General features: G+C 37.1%; 1 protein-coding gene across 2 annotated transcripts in view; it reads right to left on the bottom strand.

Annotated features, from left to right (window-relative positions):
- The window catches only part of LOC124160727 (ctenidin-3-like), a 28039-nt gene extending 10030 nt beyond the window's left edge, over positions 1-18009 (bottom strand). For both annotated transcript variants that reach the window (XM_046536715.1, XM_046536716.1), the window contains exons 1-2: positions 17864-18009; positions 3148-3283 (exon numbers count right to left, since the gene is read on the bottom strand). In XM_046536715.1, the coding sequence (XP_046392671.1) occupies positions 3148-3283; positions 17864-17881 (154 nt within the window). In that variant the 5' untranslated portion in view covers positions 17882-18009. The remainder of the gene's footprint in view (positions 1-3147; positions 3284-17863) is intronic.
- Positions 18010-18388: the final 379 nt, after the last annotated feature.

Raw genomic sequence — 18388 nt, 5'->3', positions numbered from 1 at the left:
TGTGAAATAACCTACGTGTGCATTTTAATGAACTCCGTTGTGAAACGAGGAATTTTAATTAAACTAAGGAGAGGAAGGAAGAGAATAGGATTTTTTAGATAAAATGAATGGGAGTAGGTCTAATTGTGAATTTAAGAGGGAAGTCCACAAAGGGAGAGGAGATTATTTTTTCAATACTCCATGGAAACCTATTCGAACTCGTAAACTACGTTAATAATAATTTGGAAATGATTTCGCTATGAGAGCATGTAATACATCATTTTGGTTTAGATATTCCATTTTTTATTATTTCATTGTTTATGTATATTATTCGTTTATTTATTTTTTCGTTTAGAATTACAAGACCGTTCATTTCAGAGTAAGGTATTATGTATTCTATGTTTTTTTCTCGAGCAATGAGACAGAAATGAAAGCCTAGCATGGGTTTCTATTTCTTCACAAGTTCACTACCGCATCACCTTAAGCATCGTCTTGCGTTGGAATTTAGCATTCCAGCTTATGTTTGGTACCAATGAGTGGTTGCAAGTGTCCATTTCGTGGGGAGAGGTGGTCAACAAAAGAGAATGTTGCTCCTGCCGATTAGTAGGCGGATATGGTTATTCAGTTTCCAAATGGTGGCCGTAGCCTTAGTCGATGGTCACCCTAATATTTTAATTGCGATCCTTTTCATTGTTTCGGTCATCCTTCAGACTCAATTATTTGTTTGCGCTCGATAAAGCCGCCTAAAATCCCCTCAATTACATTCCATGAGACTATGCATAATTGTGTTCGTGGGTGGGCAAGTACTTATAAGACTTCAAATTCATTCATTTCCCTCGGAACTATGATTCAGGGTGAACATAAATTCAGGGTGGAACTATGATTAACTGGGGCAATTAGAAATGGGATGATTGCAGGATGCTCTAACGTATCAGAGTACTAAGTAGTATCAAGGCAAATGAGTTAGTTTTCGTGAATAAAGAAACCGTTAAGATGTTATAAACAGATACGACAATCAGGCTACTCTCAGGTTACTTTGTTTGATCAGGAGTAACCTGATTGTTCGATTTTTTGAAACGCTGGTGATGAATATAATTATGTGTGACGGTAGATTTCGCGAGAAAACTTCATACCTTGAGAGTACTTATAATTATTCTTCAGACTAAAAAAAGAACAATATCTTTTGGATAGCATGTAAACTTGAGGAATGGAACAATTCGCTTAAATTTCGGTGGCGGTGTTTTCTAACCCTAAGTTTGCCTCCTAACTTGCCTCTCCATACTCTGGCGTTGATTAGCTGAAGCTGCGTTGCTTTTGTAAGGTCCTTGAACCCGGTATAATTACCGCTTAACTGACAAACCGGTCCTTGTTTCCTCTTTACTCGTTCAGCCTTTAGTGCTGGGAGGCACTTTGTGAAGTTAGACTCATAGTTAACGCAGTGGTACATAATTTATGCTTTCCTTTTTGCTTCCTTGTTTTCATCCTTGTCGGTGAAGAGGTGTTGTAATTTGTCTTCTGACTAAATGATAAGTCAAATATCATTTTTGATTCCTCGCAGTATGTAGAGCAGGGTGGTGAAACTGTTTTACCCAAAATTCATGCTTTCCAGTCAAAGTTTATCTAATGAGCTTCCCCGTAGTTGGTCGTACCCAAATTATGATTCTCTGAAGCTGATTTGTTTGTATGATCTCACAGTCTTTAGTAATTGTCTCATAATTAGGGAGGATTCTGTTTACGTCTTGCATTAATTGTCTCGTAGCTTCAGCAAAGCATGCGGCACTCGGCTCGCAATTAACATATGGTCCTATTACTTAATTTTGCCATCGTTTTTGTCTTCAAGTGGTCAACCTTTTTGACAAATAGTTAATGTGACTAATCTTCTGATTAAATAATCGATCAGTTACCATAGTAATTTTTGGTTAGCTGGTAAACAAGAGTAATTGAACCTTTTCCTCCTAAATTATTTAATAGTAAGCTATGATATCTTAGTGGAGGTTTGTCTCAAAAGCCCCTTTGTAGTTGGTCCTGGTCGCTTTGTGTCCTTTGAGACACTCGTGGGGATCAACTCAAACTTAGCCCATTGGCCTAATGCTTAAATTTGGCCATCGTTTAGGCTACCTAGACATCAGCCTTGGCAGTGGCACTTGCTGCTCATGTTTAAGCCACTATCATTTGATTCTTACCATAGTTCGTATTTCCAGGTAGCTTCGACGAAAAATAGGTATGATAATTAATTTTTTATAAATTATCAATCAAATGTCTTTATAATGTTGGTTATTATGTAAACTTTTTTTTACCTTGTTGATAGGGTTGGTTTTGTGGCTCAAGCGTTGGTTTTACACCCCGTGGGGCTGGGTTCCAATCCCGACTGCGGCAGAGGATTCTCAGAGGCTTCCCTACGCCTGCTTTTTGAGTGTTGTGTGGAGATCATTTCATTCGCTGGGACGTCAAGCCGTGGACCTCTTGGCTCCTATCGCTAAGGGCAAGGTAATGTCGACGCGGGTTTCTTACACCCTTCCTTACCTACCCTTCCCTCTAGCTCAAATGACCTAAGTTGTCGTCGCCTCATTCAAATATTACATCAACTTTTTTTCCAAATTTCTTTGCAGATTCATGGTTTGTTAGATAAGACGTCTGTATTTGCAAGCGTTATTCACTCCTTGAATATTTAGCAAGCATATGGGACCCGGTGCAGGAAAACTTAATCCATGAACAAAATAAAATACAAAGGAAAGATGCACGGTTAGTTAAAAACTGCTACGGGCGTTGATAAAGCGTAACACAGATGTTAAGCAAATTAGGTTGGGAGCCAAAAGAGACACGGAGGTTTCGCGAAGATAGGCTTAGATTGTTTGAGCAATTGAGAATAGGTATCTTTAAGAGCGAGACGAGATATTATATTAGAGCCCTTTAGATACTTTAAAGGGCTCTAATATAATATCGGGAACGACTATCCCGGTCAAGGCGAATGATTTTTTCTCTGTGGAACTTTCGCACCCCCTAATAAGCCCACCTATAGTCGTTCAAACGTCAACACTGAATCACTAAAGGTGTTTAAGGCGGAACGATCTCCGGTTTAGTAGCGATTACCAAACAATTAACGATACCCTGTGTTCCCTTATGAGGGGCGCTTGGGGATTGATTCATACTTGACCCCTCCATACTCACTTCTTGCGGTCGGTTGTGTTTCCAGGTCGTCGTTAGCCTTGTCGTAATTTGCACTGGCGATGGATGATTGTGCCGTCTTCTCCTGGACTTCGACAGCGGCCACGCAGACAGCAGCTGCTAGCGCCATCAGCAGCACCTGTGGCAGAGTAGGGGAACAAGATAGTGATGATGATGTAATGACCGCTTAAAAGAGGAACTCCTGGACACTACGATCCGTATACAAGGTTGGTCAATTAAGCTAAGCGGTGGGGACTTCATTGTTGCATGCGAGGCAGAGAAAACGGGAACAAGGTTACAACAAGTAAACTTAATTGCCTTATGTCATTCTATGCTCTTCCAATTACTAGATACCGAGATACTTGGTAGGCTTGCTCGTAGAAGTACCTACCGGGGAAGTAATAAGTGGAATTTTTACAAGGATGTCTTAGTCTGCGTATGATTTAACTTCGATATTTGTGATTCAATGGGTTAAATCAATGCTCAAATGAAATAGTAACCTTGAATTCTAACCTCTTTTTGCTGTAGGTATCCATGCGACCGTATTCGTGGACTGAAAATCTCTTTTAAGTTAATCTTCTGATTTTACTACATCGGTATTGCCCGACGACATATTTCATGTAGATATATTTTTTAAGATTTTTTCTCTTGCCTCTATGTAAAGATATTGTCGAGGCCGAAGTTGATTAATAAAAAATAAAAGAATTTAGTCACAGAGCGGGGATATATTTCTGAAACGTAATTTATGGGTTACTGCTGAAATTAATGAGTTGGATTTCAGTTGTGAAGTGTTTCATTCTGTTTTAAATAGGATTTGCATTCTTTTAAGTATTTAATCACTCATTTTTCTTACTTTATGAAGTTTATTCGAAAATTAGAGGAAGTGGTTCATCGTTTCTCTCATGTAAACTTTGAAATCACAGTTATCATGAGGTTGAAGCTCGGAATTATATGATAAAATAAAAAACATTTTCTGATCGTTTAGTGTTATAATAAGCGGCGGGGAAGTCTTAGCATATATATTTCTTAGGTAACTCATTAAGGCAAGAACATTCGTTTTACTGTGAATATTAAGAAATAGAAAAATCCGGAGAATGAGGCAGTTTGGGAATTTATGTTCACCGTTGCTATTATTCTGAAAACCTGTCATAGTAGAAGTTAGTCTCGTTATTATAGCGATGCTAATTTCGTTTCCTAACTCTAACTTATATCACCGTATCATAAGGGTGATATTTCTAATTATGGAATGAGCTTACTGTGACGCTGCGAATCATTTCCGTCCCATAACGGCTGTCTTTTGTTTGAGAGTAGCGTGTGCTAATAAAATAAAAGATTTTCAAGGAGAAACTTAACGTGGGAAACCATATACGTGGGAATATTTTCTTTCACGCTTTGAAGCCAATGTGACTGTTGTTATTAATGTATGTATGTGATTTTGAGTTAATATGGAAGGAGATATAAATTACAAATTCAATGCATAGGAAGTAAATTATTGACAAGGTTCTGCATTAATCGTTAAGGTCATAAAATCATGTGCCTGTAGCGGGAAACAAAAAGATAATAGTGCCAAAAATGACCAGTTGTATCTAAAGTTAAAGTATTAGATTTTGAAAAACTTACCTGCATTTAGTTTTTACTTCAAAACCGATTTATTTGCAATTAGGAAAAGTTTTTAGCCTAACAATAAACGGAGGGAAGTATATCTGTACGTGATATTCACCGGTTTTATTCATCTCAAATTACTTCTGACTCAATACGGATATTTGCTTCAATACAACAAGAAGATATCTTTATTCTCCATGCCTTCTCTTGTCGTGTAGTATGAAATAAAATTCTCAACGATTCTGTGTTGACTACTCTCTATGAATCCTCAGCTTAGTTCTCGTTCTTGTTTGTCAATAAATCCGAATGCTTATTGCGGCATTCATGGTATCCCATGCAAGTTGAAATTTAATTCTCTTCGTGCTCACGAAGTATGATCTGATCCGATATGAACGAACATTTATTCAAATCTTCCTCATGTTTGAGAATCCTGCCTCAAATTCTAGGTATTCGCTTTTAAAATTTTTTAGCGCAGGTCATTTGGAATTCTGTGAATATCGCTTCCCTTATAAATTGATTACTATTCTATTGCGATCAAGGTATGGTTCACTTGGCCCTTTTCAATTCGAATCTCACGTCAACAGGAACCGTGCCGTGATTAATATGATGATGAATACTTGGTCATTACGGATATATCGAATCAGTGGCGTAACTATGGGGGGATGAGGGGATAGATCTTCTCCCCCAAAGGCTCAGAGAAATAAAAAGAATATTTAAAACTAGTCTAGTTTTGGTTTACAATGCATTTGCTTTAAGTTAAATTTTAAGTGCCAAAATGATGTGAAATGTATCTCCAGGTGTGTCATTTTTCAAAACTTTTCCGGGAACCCTCGTTGCCTGGGGAGGGAGCACCCCCTCAGGTATCCCATCCCCCAAATCATACTCCTAGTTAAGCTAATATATCGAATAGATTGACAGTGACATGGATTCCATAAACTGATGCTTATTTTTTGCATTAAGCTCAGAGATTTCAAAGTTTAGAAGAATTTGGACACAATTAAATCTATCAATTATATATTAATTCATGTATTATCGAAAAAGATTAACCTATCTTTATTTCCTTTTTGATTCTTACATGCCGAGAAATGGCAATGCGAACACGCACATATGCAAAACTATTCTATGGCTGAACCACTGAACGTGTGAGTTTTATTAGCATAATCGTATATTTGCCACTCTCTGTCATTCTTTTTTATCATTTTATCTATTTGAAAGACAGCAATGCCTTATTTTCAATCAATTGCCGTGATTGACGGGTGACATTCTAGCACACGCTACCGCAAAAACTAAAGTACGGGGGAAAATGTCTTATCTGTGGGAAAAGCTTTCACAGTTAATCCCTTTCACTCGTAATGTCATGCTTCCTTTTCGAACGTTGAATAACATTTCGCAAATTAAAATTAAAAAGTTTTTTGTAGACATAATTGTGACCAGTTTAAGCCTTTGTCAAATCCGTGTGCTCTCTTTGTCATTTCAAAAAAATAATTTTTTCTAGTAATTTCTGCATTGCTCTACGCATTCCGTAATTACCTATGCCGGAATTATTTTGAAATGGATAATCTCTACGTAGTTCTCTCCAAATGGAGCTGCTAAGTGCTGTGCATATGAAAGTCACATTCCACTAAAATTGCATCAGTGTGGTGGCGTTCAATGTCCCCAATAGCCTTTTTGGTGAAGCTGACATTTCACTCGCCTGTAGCAGCAGTGTGAGCATGTATAATTTGCGTGGGGTCAAAATGGGGAAAAATGCCATTTAGAAGTTGGACGGAGCCCAAAAATTTAGGTATGAGAATACAATGGCAAACTAGGCTTTGGCAACTGGGCTCAATGACAGTTACTTCATAAAGCAGGTAATCAATTACGAGTGCAAATTAAAAAATAAATCGGTAAAATCACAATTACAATAACGATTTCTTCCTATAAGACTATTCACTCTTGTGATCACCTGGCAACGGTCAAATATTGAAGTAAAAATGTGGAATATTTGAGTCATAGAAATTGCCAAAGTAGCAATTTAACTTGCGATACGTAAAATTTATAACTGCTGTAACAAGTAATGGGGTTTCATACTTTGTATCCATCATAGGTAGGCTACAAAATAAGAGTGGATCAACTCAAAAAAGCAAATTATGTTACTAAGGGACTCGAATTATCCTAAGGATTAGGTAAATCGGTGAAATCATTGTAATAATCGTCGATTACGAGCAAATAACTATTACAACGAAAGTAACCATTCCTTTTACAGGGTAAGGAGTGAATTAGAAATAAAAATTACATTAAGTTAAAATTAATCGTTACAAGCACAAATTACTGCAAAAGTAATCATCATAAGTGGTGCAATTACTTTTACTCGAATACTTACTAACGCTAGATATAAAATATACCCTCGGGTTTAATTTGGTGGAATTTTTCAATCATGATGATGGATAAACACACTAGTTTGTAATTTTCTACACTCAAACAAAACTTACGCAACCTAGGTTTCAACTGATTTATCCATCATTTTTGTAGACCTTATGAATGATGGCTCGTTATTTAACACCGAATCCAAGAATAAAACTGTAAAACCGTAAAAATCATTTAACATTTATCATGAGGAAAGAATTTGAACCCGTATCTCCCGATTATCGGTTTGATTTTCTGCAAGTCTTGAGGTACGTTATCGGATCCTGGTGAGGTCAAAAAATGTTTTTCTTTTCATGAAATAATTCATCTTTGGTTATTGCAAAGCTTTTCTCCTTTACGAAGTTTGAAATATTACCTACGATGTAGTTTGACTTTTTTCGAATGCTCTATTTGCTTGAACCAAGCTTAGAGTCTTGTATTGGGGAGAGGGGGTGCAGCAATAGCCACGGATTTAGGAGCTATTGAAAGACCGCCAGTGAAACCGGAATATTTCATAGCCCCTAAATGCTCCAGAAAAATTAAAATCAGCCTCTGAAAACAGCGTTTTAAGCAGACTAAATTGTATCTAAGCTTTCGATGTACATACTTGTTTTCATCGTACTTGAATTTGCAAGTTTCGTACTTTGCTCGGATAAATTAGGATTTAAGTTGGAGGGCAAGACTCCTCCTTCCCCCCCCCCCAGAAATCCGAATATGACTACTTGATGATAGCATGGGTAGTATTCGGGTTCTTTCTTTTGGTATCTCGCTTTTAGTTCGCCGAGCAAAGTTGTGAGGAACCATGGGAGGAATTATCCGCTGGCAGTCATTGACGCAGTGGCGAAGTGATTAACGGCCTATCCGCATGATTCGTGTAAATATCTGACGCAAGAGTAGATTTACAGTGCCGCTGAAGTCAAACGAATTGGCTAGTCTCGCCGAATACACGATTAAATAGCTAATTGCGCCTTTCATCAACATCATATGACCGATGAGTGGATAAATTTACCCGTTTAAGTGTGCATAAGTGACGTGTGTAATTGATCGGGAGAATGGCGTTTATATGGGTCGATGAATTGTAGGGATTTAACAGTGAGATCATTCGAGGGAAGTGCGTTAATGAGAGCGTTGGGTCTTCTCTGGAGCTGAAATCAATACCTCGGCGCCTCAGGATTTTAGTATGACGTAAAAATATCTTCAAGACGGTCATAAAAGTACCAATTAAGCCACATACGTCGAACTTGGGTTTTTTTTAGTGTGAGAATTCGACTCAAATTATTTTCAGGTGAACAAGGTGGGTGCTTATCACAGCAATAAACACCCCAAGATTATATTCTGATAACTTCGTTGAATTATGAGCAAGCAGGCTTTAAATATAGAGATGAATCAATGTAATTGGCTAATTCGAGCTAATTAATTTAGGGAAAATTTCTCTGTTCGACAAAAAAATTTCTTTTGAATCTGTGAAATAGAAATGGACATTTCATTATTTGGTTCGTTCTGTGAGATATTTTATGTCACCCTAGTTCGTTTCTCCAATAAAAATTTTTCCCTCTTGTTTATAGTGACATCATAATTATCACCACTGCAACTGCACACAATGTTAAAGAATGGAAAAATTTGTCTTATTTTAGTTATTTTTGTATCTTTTGCTTCAGAAACATCGACCGAATATTTTTTTTTGTTTCCAAAACTCCGTTTTTTAATCATGAGATACTTCCGAGCGTAGACAGTGAACGAAAGTAAGCAGTGAATTTTAAAAAATGTGTGATTTTAAATATTTTTTTCATCCAATTATTTGGCTCAAGTAACTATACGTTTTCCAGTGATCACTCACAAGAGCAAAATGTGATTAATTATTTTGACGACTGATACCTCTGAGCTTTACTAATTATTTTTTCATTATTTTTTGAAGGAATTGATATAGAGTACAATATTTGTGAGCATTTTCGTCGCTTTCGCCTCCAATTTAATGTTGAAATTCGGGAGCTTCGCCCATTTTCAAGGATTGCTATTTTCACCGGGTATTGTTCGGAATAAAACTAGCTTATGACAATCTCAGCTCTTCCATATAAGCGCGATACGTATAAATTCGAGGATAATTCCCTCCTTTGGGCATCATGTGACTTACTGTAACCAGTGATTTATTGGTGAATATATATTACAGGATTTGGCCTCATTAAGGAGGGCATATGGAACGTATTTAAACTATTTTCTCCATAGTAGCTTTTTTCCATCTTAAAAGAAAACGGGGAAAATTCCAGCGTTTCCAGGATTTTAGTATTTAATTGTCATTTTATTTAATAAGTAATTAGTATTTTAATGGATGATGCGTGTCTCCGGTCTAATCTTAATTATTTAAATTTACAGTTATTTTTCGTACTGCAAGGAGTTTTCTCGGGCCATGGCATTTATTTGAAACGACGTTTCGATCCTCGATTCGAGGAACATTTTTAATGCGAGATGAATCCCTGTTATTTCATCCGACTTTTAGAGGTAGCATCAAGGGTCAAGTGACATACGATTGGTCAGCGGAGGATAGAACATATTTCCGGTCAAATGAATGCCCTGACTCGGTGGACGACCCGAGAAAATTTTTTGAAGCAGCTTCCGAGGGGAAAGCATGAAATCAAATAATATATTTTTTCTTACCTTCATGCTCTTTGCTAAAAATTGATTATCGCGTCCTATTTTGGCTCATTTATGCCGTGCGAATTTTATACATTCAAGTTTGAGGGTGAATTCTTTTCCGTGGACCACCTTGCAATCAGAAGATTTGATTCAGGGAGTCCGGAGGCTCCAAACGGGAACTGAAACCCGATCCTCGATCTCCTCGATCGGGCGCCAAACGCTCTAAACACTGGCACACGAAGCTTCCCGTATTAATTTTTAGCTCTCCGTAAACATGAAGTGATGAAAATGCGTTCAAATGGTTCCCAAGGAAGTGAAAAAATGTGTCATCTTTCTATAAAGATATGTACTCGTACATCATCGCATACTGCTAACCAGTATTGGAATAAGCATTGAAAAATGTGATCGTGGTCTATTGATATATCAAATGTTGCATTGATTACGAGTGCAAATCACTCTTTAAATATTAATTTCTAGGATTATTATAACGATTACAATTACTTGTTATTTTTCTTTTAAATGATGTAATCGCTGCCAATATTTCCTCAAATAGGGTGTACTAACATGCAAGCAAATATTTAGATTATTCCCTATTTCCATTGCATAAAATAACAATATTAATATTTAATTTAGGCACCTTGGACATAAAAATAATATTCCATAAAAATTTACTTCTGTAGATATGGTGTTTGATTCGATCAGATCGCGTGAAATCAATATTTTCACTCTTGTTTATTAAATGTAGTGCTTGCTTGAATGTGAGGACTACTAGCACGAGATTATTTGCATAATGCTAGTAAAAATTCCTATTTTTTAAATAGGTTTCGGTTACAAGAAATATTTACCAAATATGTAATCGTAAACTGTAAATCGTTTATTGAAATGAAAGGTAGTAGCACTTTTCCACAATAATATTAGCATTGGTGAGCGGACTTCCACAATGGGACATATGGGATTTCCACAATAATTTTGCAAAATTATGTTATTGTGTAATGAGGGGTGGTTGAATGTAATAAATAGTAATGTAATAATTTGCATACGGTGTAAAATAATATGATTTTGCAATATCCGTAAGTAGTACTTTTCCACAATAATTTAATAATGTTTGTAACAAAAAGTGCATCTAGCTTTCATTTCAATATGCTGAACCTCCGCTTTATCACCGATAAAATCGGTTGACGGTAATTCGTTTACTTTTACGTTGTTACGTCACATTTCCGCTCCTAACCCATCGTCGACGTCTGTACCACACCCTTGTGTTCCCTGAGAGGTCGTTGTGTACACCTACTTGTTGCGACGCGCCATCGGGGGAGGGTTGGGAAAGCGTTGTTCCCAGGCGTGCACATGTGTGAGTGAGGAGAGCGGCTAGTGGGCGTGCGGCAAACGGCGATAACGCGCTCAAGGAAGGATGGCTGAGTGGGCAGAAGGGAGGCAGGTATAAAGCGTCGTCATAACGCGACCTGAATTAGGGTCACCCACCCAGCAAGGCATTATCCCGTGGGCGACGTGAAAAGGGAATCTGTCTCTCTGCGTGAGCATGAACCTACCTTTATTTCGTTCGTTGGGAAACGACGTAACAACAGTTGAACAGGTTGCGAGACGGACATTTGATGATAATTAATTTAGGGAATAATAAACGAAATTTCCATGAAAATTTATGGAAATATTGATAGCGATTGCATGACGTACAGGAGCTAAATAATAAGTAAATGTGATCGTTAAAGTAACCAGAAAAATTACTTTTTAAGCAGTAACTATCAATTGAAATTAATTAAAAGTTTGAGAGTATAGTCTTCATTGAACTCTATTACATTTTTTCTATACTTATTAAAACAGTGCTTAGGAGTATGCGAAAATGTACGAGTGAAAATGTCGAATGATGGTACATCATTGCAATTTCTTTGGAATTATTTGAACGCATATTCATTATTTTATGTTGACGGACACAGCACAGCGAAACGATTTCGGAGGAAATTCGGGTTTCGACTGCATAGTATAATATTTCTATCCTACTTCCCGTTGGCTTGATCAAAAAATAAATCAAATCTTCATCTACTAATGACCACCCCAAAGTGGTATTTAAGTGAAAGGTAGTTGTAGTGTCCACAATAATTTAATGTGTACGACGAGTTTCTAGTCTTCAATGCGTACGACGAGTTTCTAGTCTTCAATGCGTACGACGAGTTTCTAGTAATCTAGTGGTCTTGTGCCAGATGATGGCCCTTTGAGCCGAAACGAGTCGTGCGAATTAAATGATTGCTGTAAGGCGCAACTACTTTTCATTTCAATACGCCAAACTTCTACTATATCACGCATGAATCGGTTTAACTTATCCCAAGGCGAGTTACGTCGCTTTAGTGTGAACGACCCACCGCTTGTCATTGTCACACCAGATTGTAGTAAACTGGGATTCACCTCAGCTATAGGTAAGTATGAAATAATGGAAATGCGCGCAAATAATTCCCATAAAAGACCTTTAGTTTAGACAGAAAAGCTCAAGTTACACAATTAACCGTAATAACCGTTGACTCTGGAATCACAAATTCCCTAAAATATGTAATGAAAATTTTCCTTTGCCGTTAATAATATTTACCTTCGGTACAAAGTAGTATTTTTTAGTTTGATAAATATGGAAATTCCTCCCAGAAAATGCGAAGCACTTAAATTTAAATAGCCACTTTGAAAATACCTTTTGCATAGCAATATTATTTTGTAATGTAGGCCTAAAATTATTTTAATCCGTGATGACGCAGTTTAATTACCTTGTTCTTTGTGCTCATAAGAGTTTAGCTTTGAGGTTCATAGTTTTAGTTATTTTCTATCCACTTGATATTTTTTTTCTCATCTCAACATATTTCTGTACATTTATTTTATATTTAGAATTACTTTTACATTGATAGTTGAAGTGAAATCTCTTTTAAACGATTTGTAAATTCTGCTGCTTTGAGCGTTATCCAGGATAAATAAGTATGATATTATTATTATTACATAATTCTTAAAATTTTCGCGCATCATGTATGACTTGCTATTGATTTTGGGATACCCGCGTCTAAAAGTTTAAGTAGCCAACGTTTCTTTTCTCCACCGGTGTTCTCTTCAGGGATGATGCTCCTTAATCCCAGAATAGATCTCCGGCAAAGGATCCGTCGGCTACCTTAAACTCTAGACATGGGAATCCCCAAACACATTGGCAAGTTTAAAAATTACACTTCGCCACAAGTCTATCCCTTTTCCTTGGGCTACAACCCTGTCGCAATGGAAAGACCTGCGCGTTCCTATGACCCGTAGAACTACAGTGGCGGGATTTTCTTTTGCTCCCTGTAGAGCCACCCATGCCTGATAGATAGAAGAATGTATTAGATATATTATACCCTTATTTTTATACCCTTGCATATGATGTAGAAAAGGAGTATGTGTTAGCAACGGCTTCAATTTATACATGTGGATAATTTTAGCGGAAAGGACGCCGTTTGTTGAAATGTTCTCTGTGCTTTACGTACCGTCTTTGGAAAAAAATAAGCACCTAAATCAAAGCTAAGGTGTTTTATATATTCTATGCAATAAAATTGGGAAGTATACAATGATTCGTCGTCATCACTACACCCGAATATTGGGGTCACTGGATCCCTCCGAGTTGGGAGCTTCACGTGGGCGACCTGAGAATTGAAAGCGCCGGTGTGTAAGGAAAGCCTTTGGAAAACGTCGACGACGTAATTTGAGGGGAAGCCTCGAATGCGTATATGTATCGCTGATTTATTTTTTAATTTCGCAACGCACGTGGATTACGTTTCCGGATGATGTAACGAAGAAATGTGAAAGGTACCTGTCCTCTAATGTAAGCGAGATCGTTATCGTTTTGAATAATGTAACGAACATGCGAACGTTGGAATAGCCTCATTACTGGTCCCAATTTGCGTACTCTCGTTTTAAAAAAAATGTGTTCATAATTCCCTTATTTACCTTTGCACCATTGTAGAGTTTACGTGTACCAGTTAAATACATACAATTTACATTTATCGATTTAATACAGTTGAATTTTGCATTCAAAATCGGTAAAAATGACTGACTAAACTTTGCTGCAAGTTTATGATTTTGGCATGTTTATTATAAGCAATTTTGATGACGGTGACATTTTACGCACTGAATGCTTTGAAAAATAAATTTAATATCGTAATACAGATGTATACTTCGGTGTAGTGTTGTGGTAGACGAGTTTAAATTTTTTTTGCAGTTATCGGTTGCAAAAATGCTGAGTTTATGGTAAAAAATTGCTAAAAATACGCAACTAGTCAAACCTTGCCACCATATTAAGATTGCAAAAGGGACATTAATATCATTATTAGTGTCTTTTGTAAATTTAATTGCAATGAGATCAAAGGACCAAGATTGCATAACATGATAAACATTTAGTAGAACACCCATTAAATTAATGTAATTTTTGACATCCTACCGCCTTCTGCCAAGGTAGAAATAATACCCTAAAACAGTCTAATAATAAGCAGTTTGGATGCAAAGCATTTCACATGGTCCTTTGCAAAACCTATAGTATATTTTCCAACTATTTTCTTCGACAACGCTCTCTGTTTAGTCCCATAAAGATTTAAAGTTTATTTGATACAAAATGTCGTGTTTAGTATATTATTTGAGCTCCATTTAATAAATAGTTAATGCTGTAATGAGGATGAGGAAATAATATCCTTCAACTAATTAACTAAAATTGTTATGGGGAAATTATTTTTATATAAAAATCTCTCATACTCATAAGGCCTAAGTAACAAGAAATTGAGTCCGATAAAGCACATTAAAGGAAGGATGTACTTTTATGGAGTGAATTTTACGAGTTATTTGAGTTAATAAATACAACAGATACAACTCAAACCAGTCATACTATATTGATGATAGATATTTTTAGCAACCTTTATGAGCACTTTCAAAGTATTCCATTTAATATTTATAAAAAACCTTCAGGCAGCAAAAAAATTGACTTTTACGTGAAAGGAATGTTTGTATCTAGCAAATAATGAGACGAATGCAGCGTTTGAATGCTCTTTGAGTGCTTGTTACGGGAAAACCTCTATAGGGCGAAATGGCGTGGGTGCCTGACTTCGCGTACAATTTGTGAACTCACTCAGCTGTAATGCAGTCATTGATTTCAAATCAAGAAGAAAGCTGTATTTTATATTCTAGACGAATGGTAATGATTAAAAAAACTCCAAAGGCCCTAAAGCAAAAAGGAATTTTGAAATGTTTCCTAATGAGCAACATAGGCTCTCCATGTAACTCCAATTAAAATTATCATTGCGTACCAACCTTTGTTACTTGGAATTATTTGCAGCACTTTTTTTTTCTTTTTGCCGTATTCGTTTTTCTCAGAACTTGTTCGCATGAAACTTGTTATATATATTTCCTTTGAATAATATCAAATAATAGTTTGCTTCGAAAGAATCGTTGGAATCGACTGGGATTCGAACCCGGGTATTTCGATGTTCTTATGGTATGCTATAATACGGATAGTTAGTCCCTCATCGCCCGACATTTTTGCTGAGAATGAACCGTAAGAACACCTATTGAATACTTGAAAAGAATACTTTAAGTTTCGCAAAGGATTATGTGAAATGCATAATATACACGCTGTTCATAACCATAGTATTTTAGGGCATTATTTCTTCCTTCTACGGGATTCGAACTCAGGTCATCTGGGGAAGTCTGTTATAGCAAGTGTTTCCTACGTCATTGATACAAAAGATGTCCCCCTCTAACCTCTTTTAAAGAGATCATTGACTTAGGAAAAAATGCCGATAATTGCTTTAGTTTATCGTATATTTTGCACAGATTTTTAAATGTATTTCAACGTCATGTTTCCAGTGTTTTAAATATCTCTTTTTTAATTTTGAATTTCCCGTTCTCAAGTTTTTCGACCAGGCGTGGTGACTGACCACCAAACCGATTTATCAACCGATCCCGAATTTACGAGAAAATTCAATCGAACAAGGTAGTATAGGTACGAGTATACTGTGGGATTCAGTGACTACATGCTTAGTTATTTCGATAATGAATTTTTATTCGTGTCATAAATATGCTGTATGGGAAAAATATGAGTCCATTTAAAAAAATATAAGCGCACTGCAACAATGTATTAAATTCGGAGAACACTTACAAGGAATATTTGTGATAGACCCTTAAATAAGTTAGGATTTAGAAGAGTATCCCGGGAATATTTTCGGATGAGAAAGAGAAAGTGATGAGAAAGGTGTTATTTCGAACTTGTCCAACCGCACCTTGAAAATGCTGCGAGCGTTTGGGATCCGGTGCAGAAATACTTAATCCGCTAACTGAATGAAATACAAAGGAAGGCTACGCGATTCGTCAAAACCTGCTACGGCCGTGCGGACAGCGTTACCTAGATGTTAAGCGAATTAGGCTGGGAGCCGCTGGACACTCGGAGGCTGCGCACTAGGTTTAGATTGCTTGAACTATTGAGAATGGATATCTTTAAAAGCGACACGGAGAACTTAATATTAGAGCCCCACTATATTTCCAGGTCTGACAGAAGCGATAAATTAAGAGAGATATTTCGCAAAATGGATATATATGCGAATTTGTTTTTCCCCCGAACCATGAAGGACTTTAATAAATGCTACTCTTAATTTCCTAAAAGCTCTTCCTTTTATGCAAGACGGCAGGTGTCCTAACACCCCTTGCCACGCGCCTTTTTGATGGCTTGCGGAGTAGTATGTAGATGCAGATGTAGATGAATATGCCCATCATGCAATGCGCCTATTGGGTTAGATTGAGAGATTTCACGCCGATTTGCCTCTGGTGAGAAATCGCCGCCGTAACAATGAAGGATAAGACAAAGAAGAGAAATACCGAGGATGTCGAAACGACCCGTGGCTCCAGTGGCCCCTATTGTGGTCATTTCCTTGGCGATGCAAATTTTTTCTAGTCTTTAACGGCCAGGTGCGTATCTTGCGTAATTTGACGAGTAGATTAGTCCACTTTTAACGATCAGCGAACACGAAGAGTAAAACCTTGTTGTTGTTGTACTGCCGGCGTAGAGAGAACTGTGAGTCATTTGAGACGAACTGAAGTGTTTTCGGATGAGAATACCTTATGAGTATAATAGACAAAACTATTAAGGGGGTGATAAATAGTAGATGTAGTGTTTCCTATATCACACGCCTAGTCGGACCTTTTCTTTTAAAGACTATTGTGAGATAAATTTACAAATATCGCGTATTTTTACAGTGATTTTGGTTTAGATCATTTATATTTTAGACGCGAATGTCTCACATGCATTTTATCTGCACGTTCTCAAACATCTTCAGCTTTTAAATGGGGTTTTCGCGCATATAAAAGACGAATTATTCTTTATCTTAACATAATACGCATTTTACTTATGCCCATCATGTAGGTTAATACTTATAATGAGTCGCATATTTACCTCAATTCATTTTTTAATTCACTTTTTTAATGTAAGCGACTTGAATAGACATTTTTGATTCTTATTTAAGGGCAATAGAGGTGAAATAAAAATAAGTCTATCAAAACAATGAATTGACAGACATACTTTTCAAACGGAACACAATTTTCTATAAATTATCCCCGGGGAGTACTTTTTTCTCATAGATACTCATTTAGCCAATCGAAAATTTTGAGAAAAATTTCCGAAAAATTATAGTTTTTTACTTCGTTCTGTTATACTTTATCAATATATAATTGTTTTCCTAATTTATGCTTAAAAGCAATACTATCCAGGCTTTTACTTGGCTTATTGTGATGTTGATAACCAACCACTGAAAAACTCGTGTTGCGTTTTTTGATTTTACAGCAGAATTGGCAAAAGTATTATATTCTGCCAAAAATAAAGTCTCTGGGAATTTCTCACCCGTAATTTAATTTTATGACCTTTTTAATGCCAGTTGTGAACAAAGCAAGGACACTGAACTCTGCCGCGATATTAGTACAGCCAAAGAAAATTAGGAGTGTTTTACATTTAATTTGGGCAAAACTTAACAAATCTCTCTAGCCAGTCTCGGTGATATAATTTTCGGATAGGATATGAGAATAAAATGGAGTACCCCAAAGTGATTGCACTCACCGGACTCGTGGTAACCATGGTTGCGTTGAATTGTTAAGGCACCCAAATGACGATCTTCCCTCAGCGTATCCTCTTTCGACAACGAAGAGAAAAACCGTGGACTTCCTTCGACGAATCTTTGGCGTCGAGTGCTTGGTTCTTGAGCGAAAAGCTTCTCTTTTATACGGCGGCCGCGACCGTGGGCACGGATGGGTTGAACCCCGATGGCAAAAGGTGGGGGGGGGGGGCTTTGAAACAGAGGGAGGGGGAGAAGTGTTAAACATGGAGGGGAGGTAAAGGTGGAGGGGAATGCCTTTAAGGACACCTTTGAGTCGTCTCGGAGTTTCCCGAGCCTTGAGAGAGAAAGAAAGAGTTGAGCATAAAAAAATAATATTACACACAGCGTTGCACGCACGCGCGAGTATGATAAACCGAATCGAATACAAACTTCCTATGCGGAGCAACGCCTTCAGCTGTCTCAACAGTTTACTCCCCAAGTGCCCCTCCCATCCAAGCCCAGGAATAATACTCTCACTTTTCGTGCTA

The sequence above is a fragment of the Ischnura elegans genome, chromosome 6, assembly GCF_921293095.1.
Source record: "Ischnura elegans chromosome 6, ioIscEleg1.1, whole genome shotgun sequence".
Classification (NCBI taxonomy): domain Eukaryota; kingdom Metazoa; phylum Arthropoda; class Insecta; order Odonata; family Coenagrionidae; genus Ischnura; species Ischnura elegans.
The sequence above is the reverse complement of the archived record's forward strand: the minus strand, read 5'-3'. Positions and strand labels throughout refer to the sequence as shown.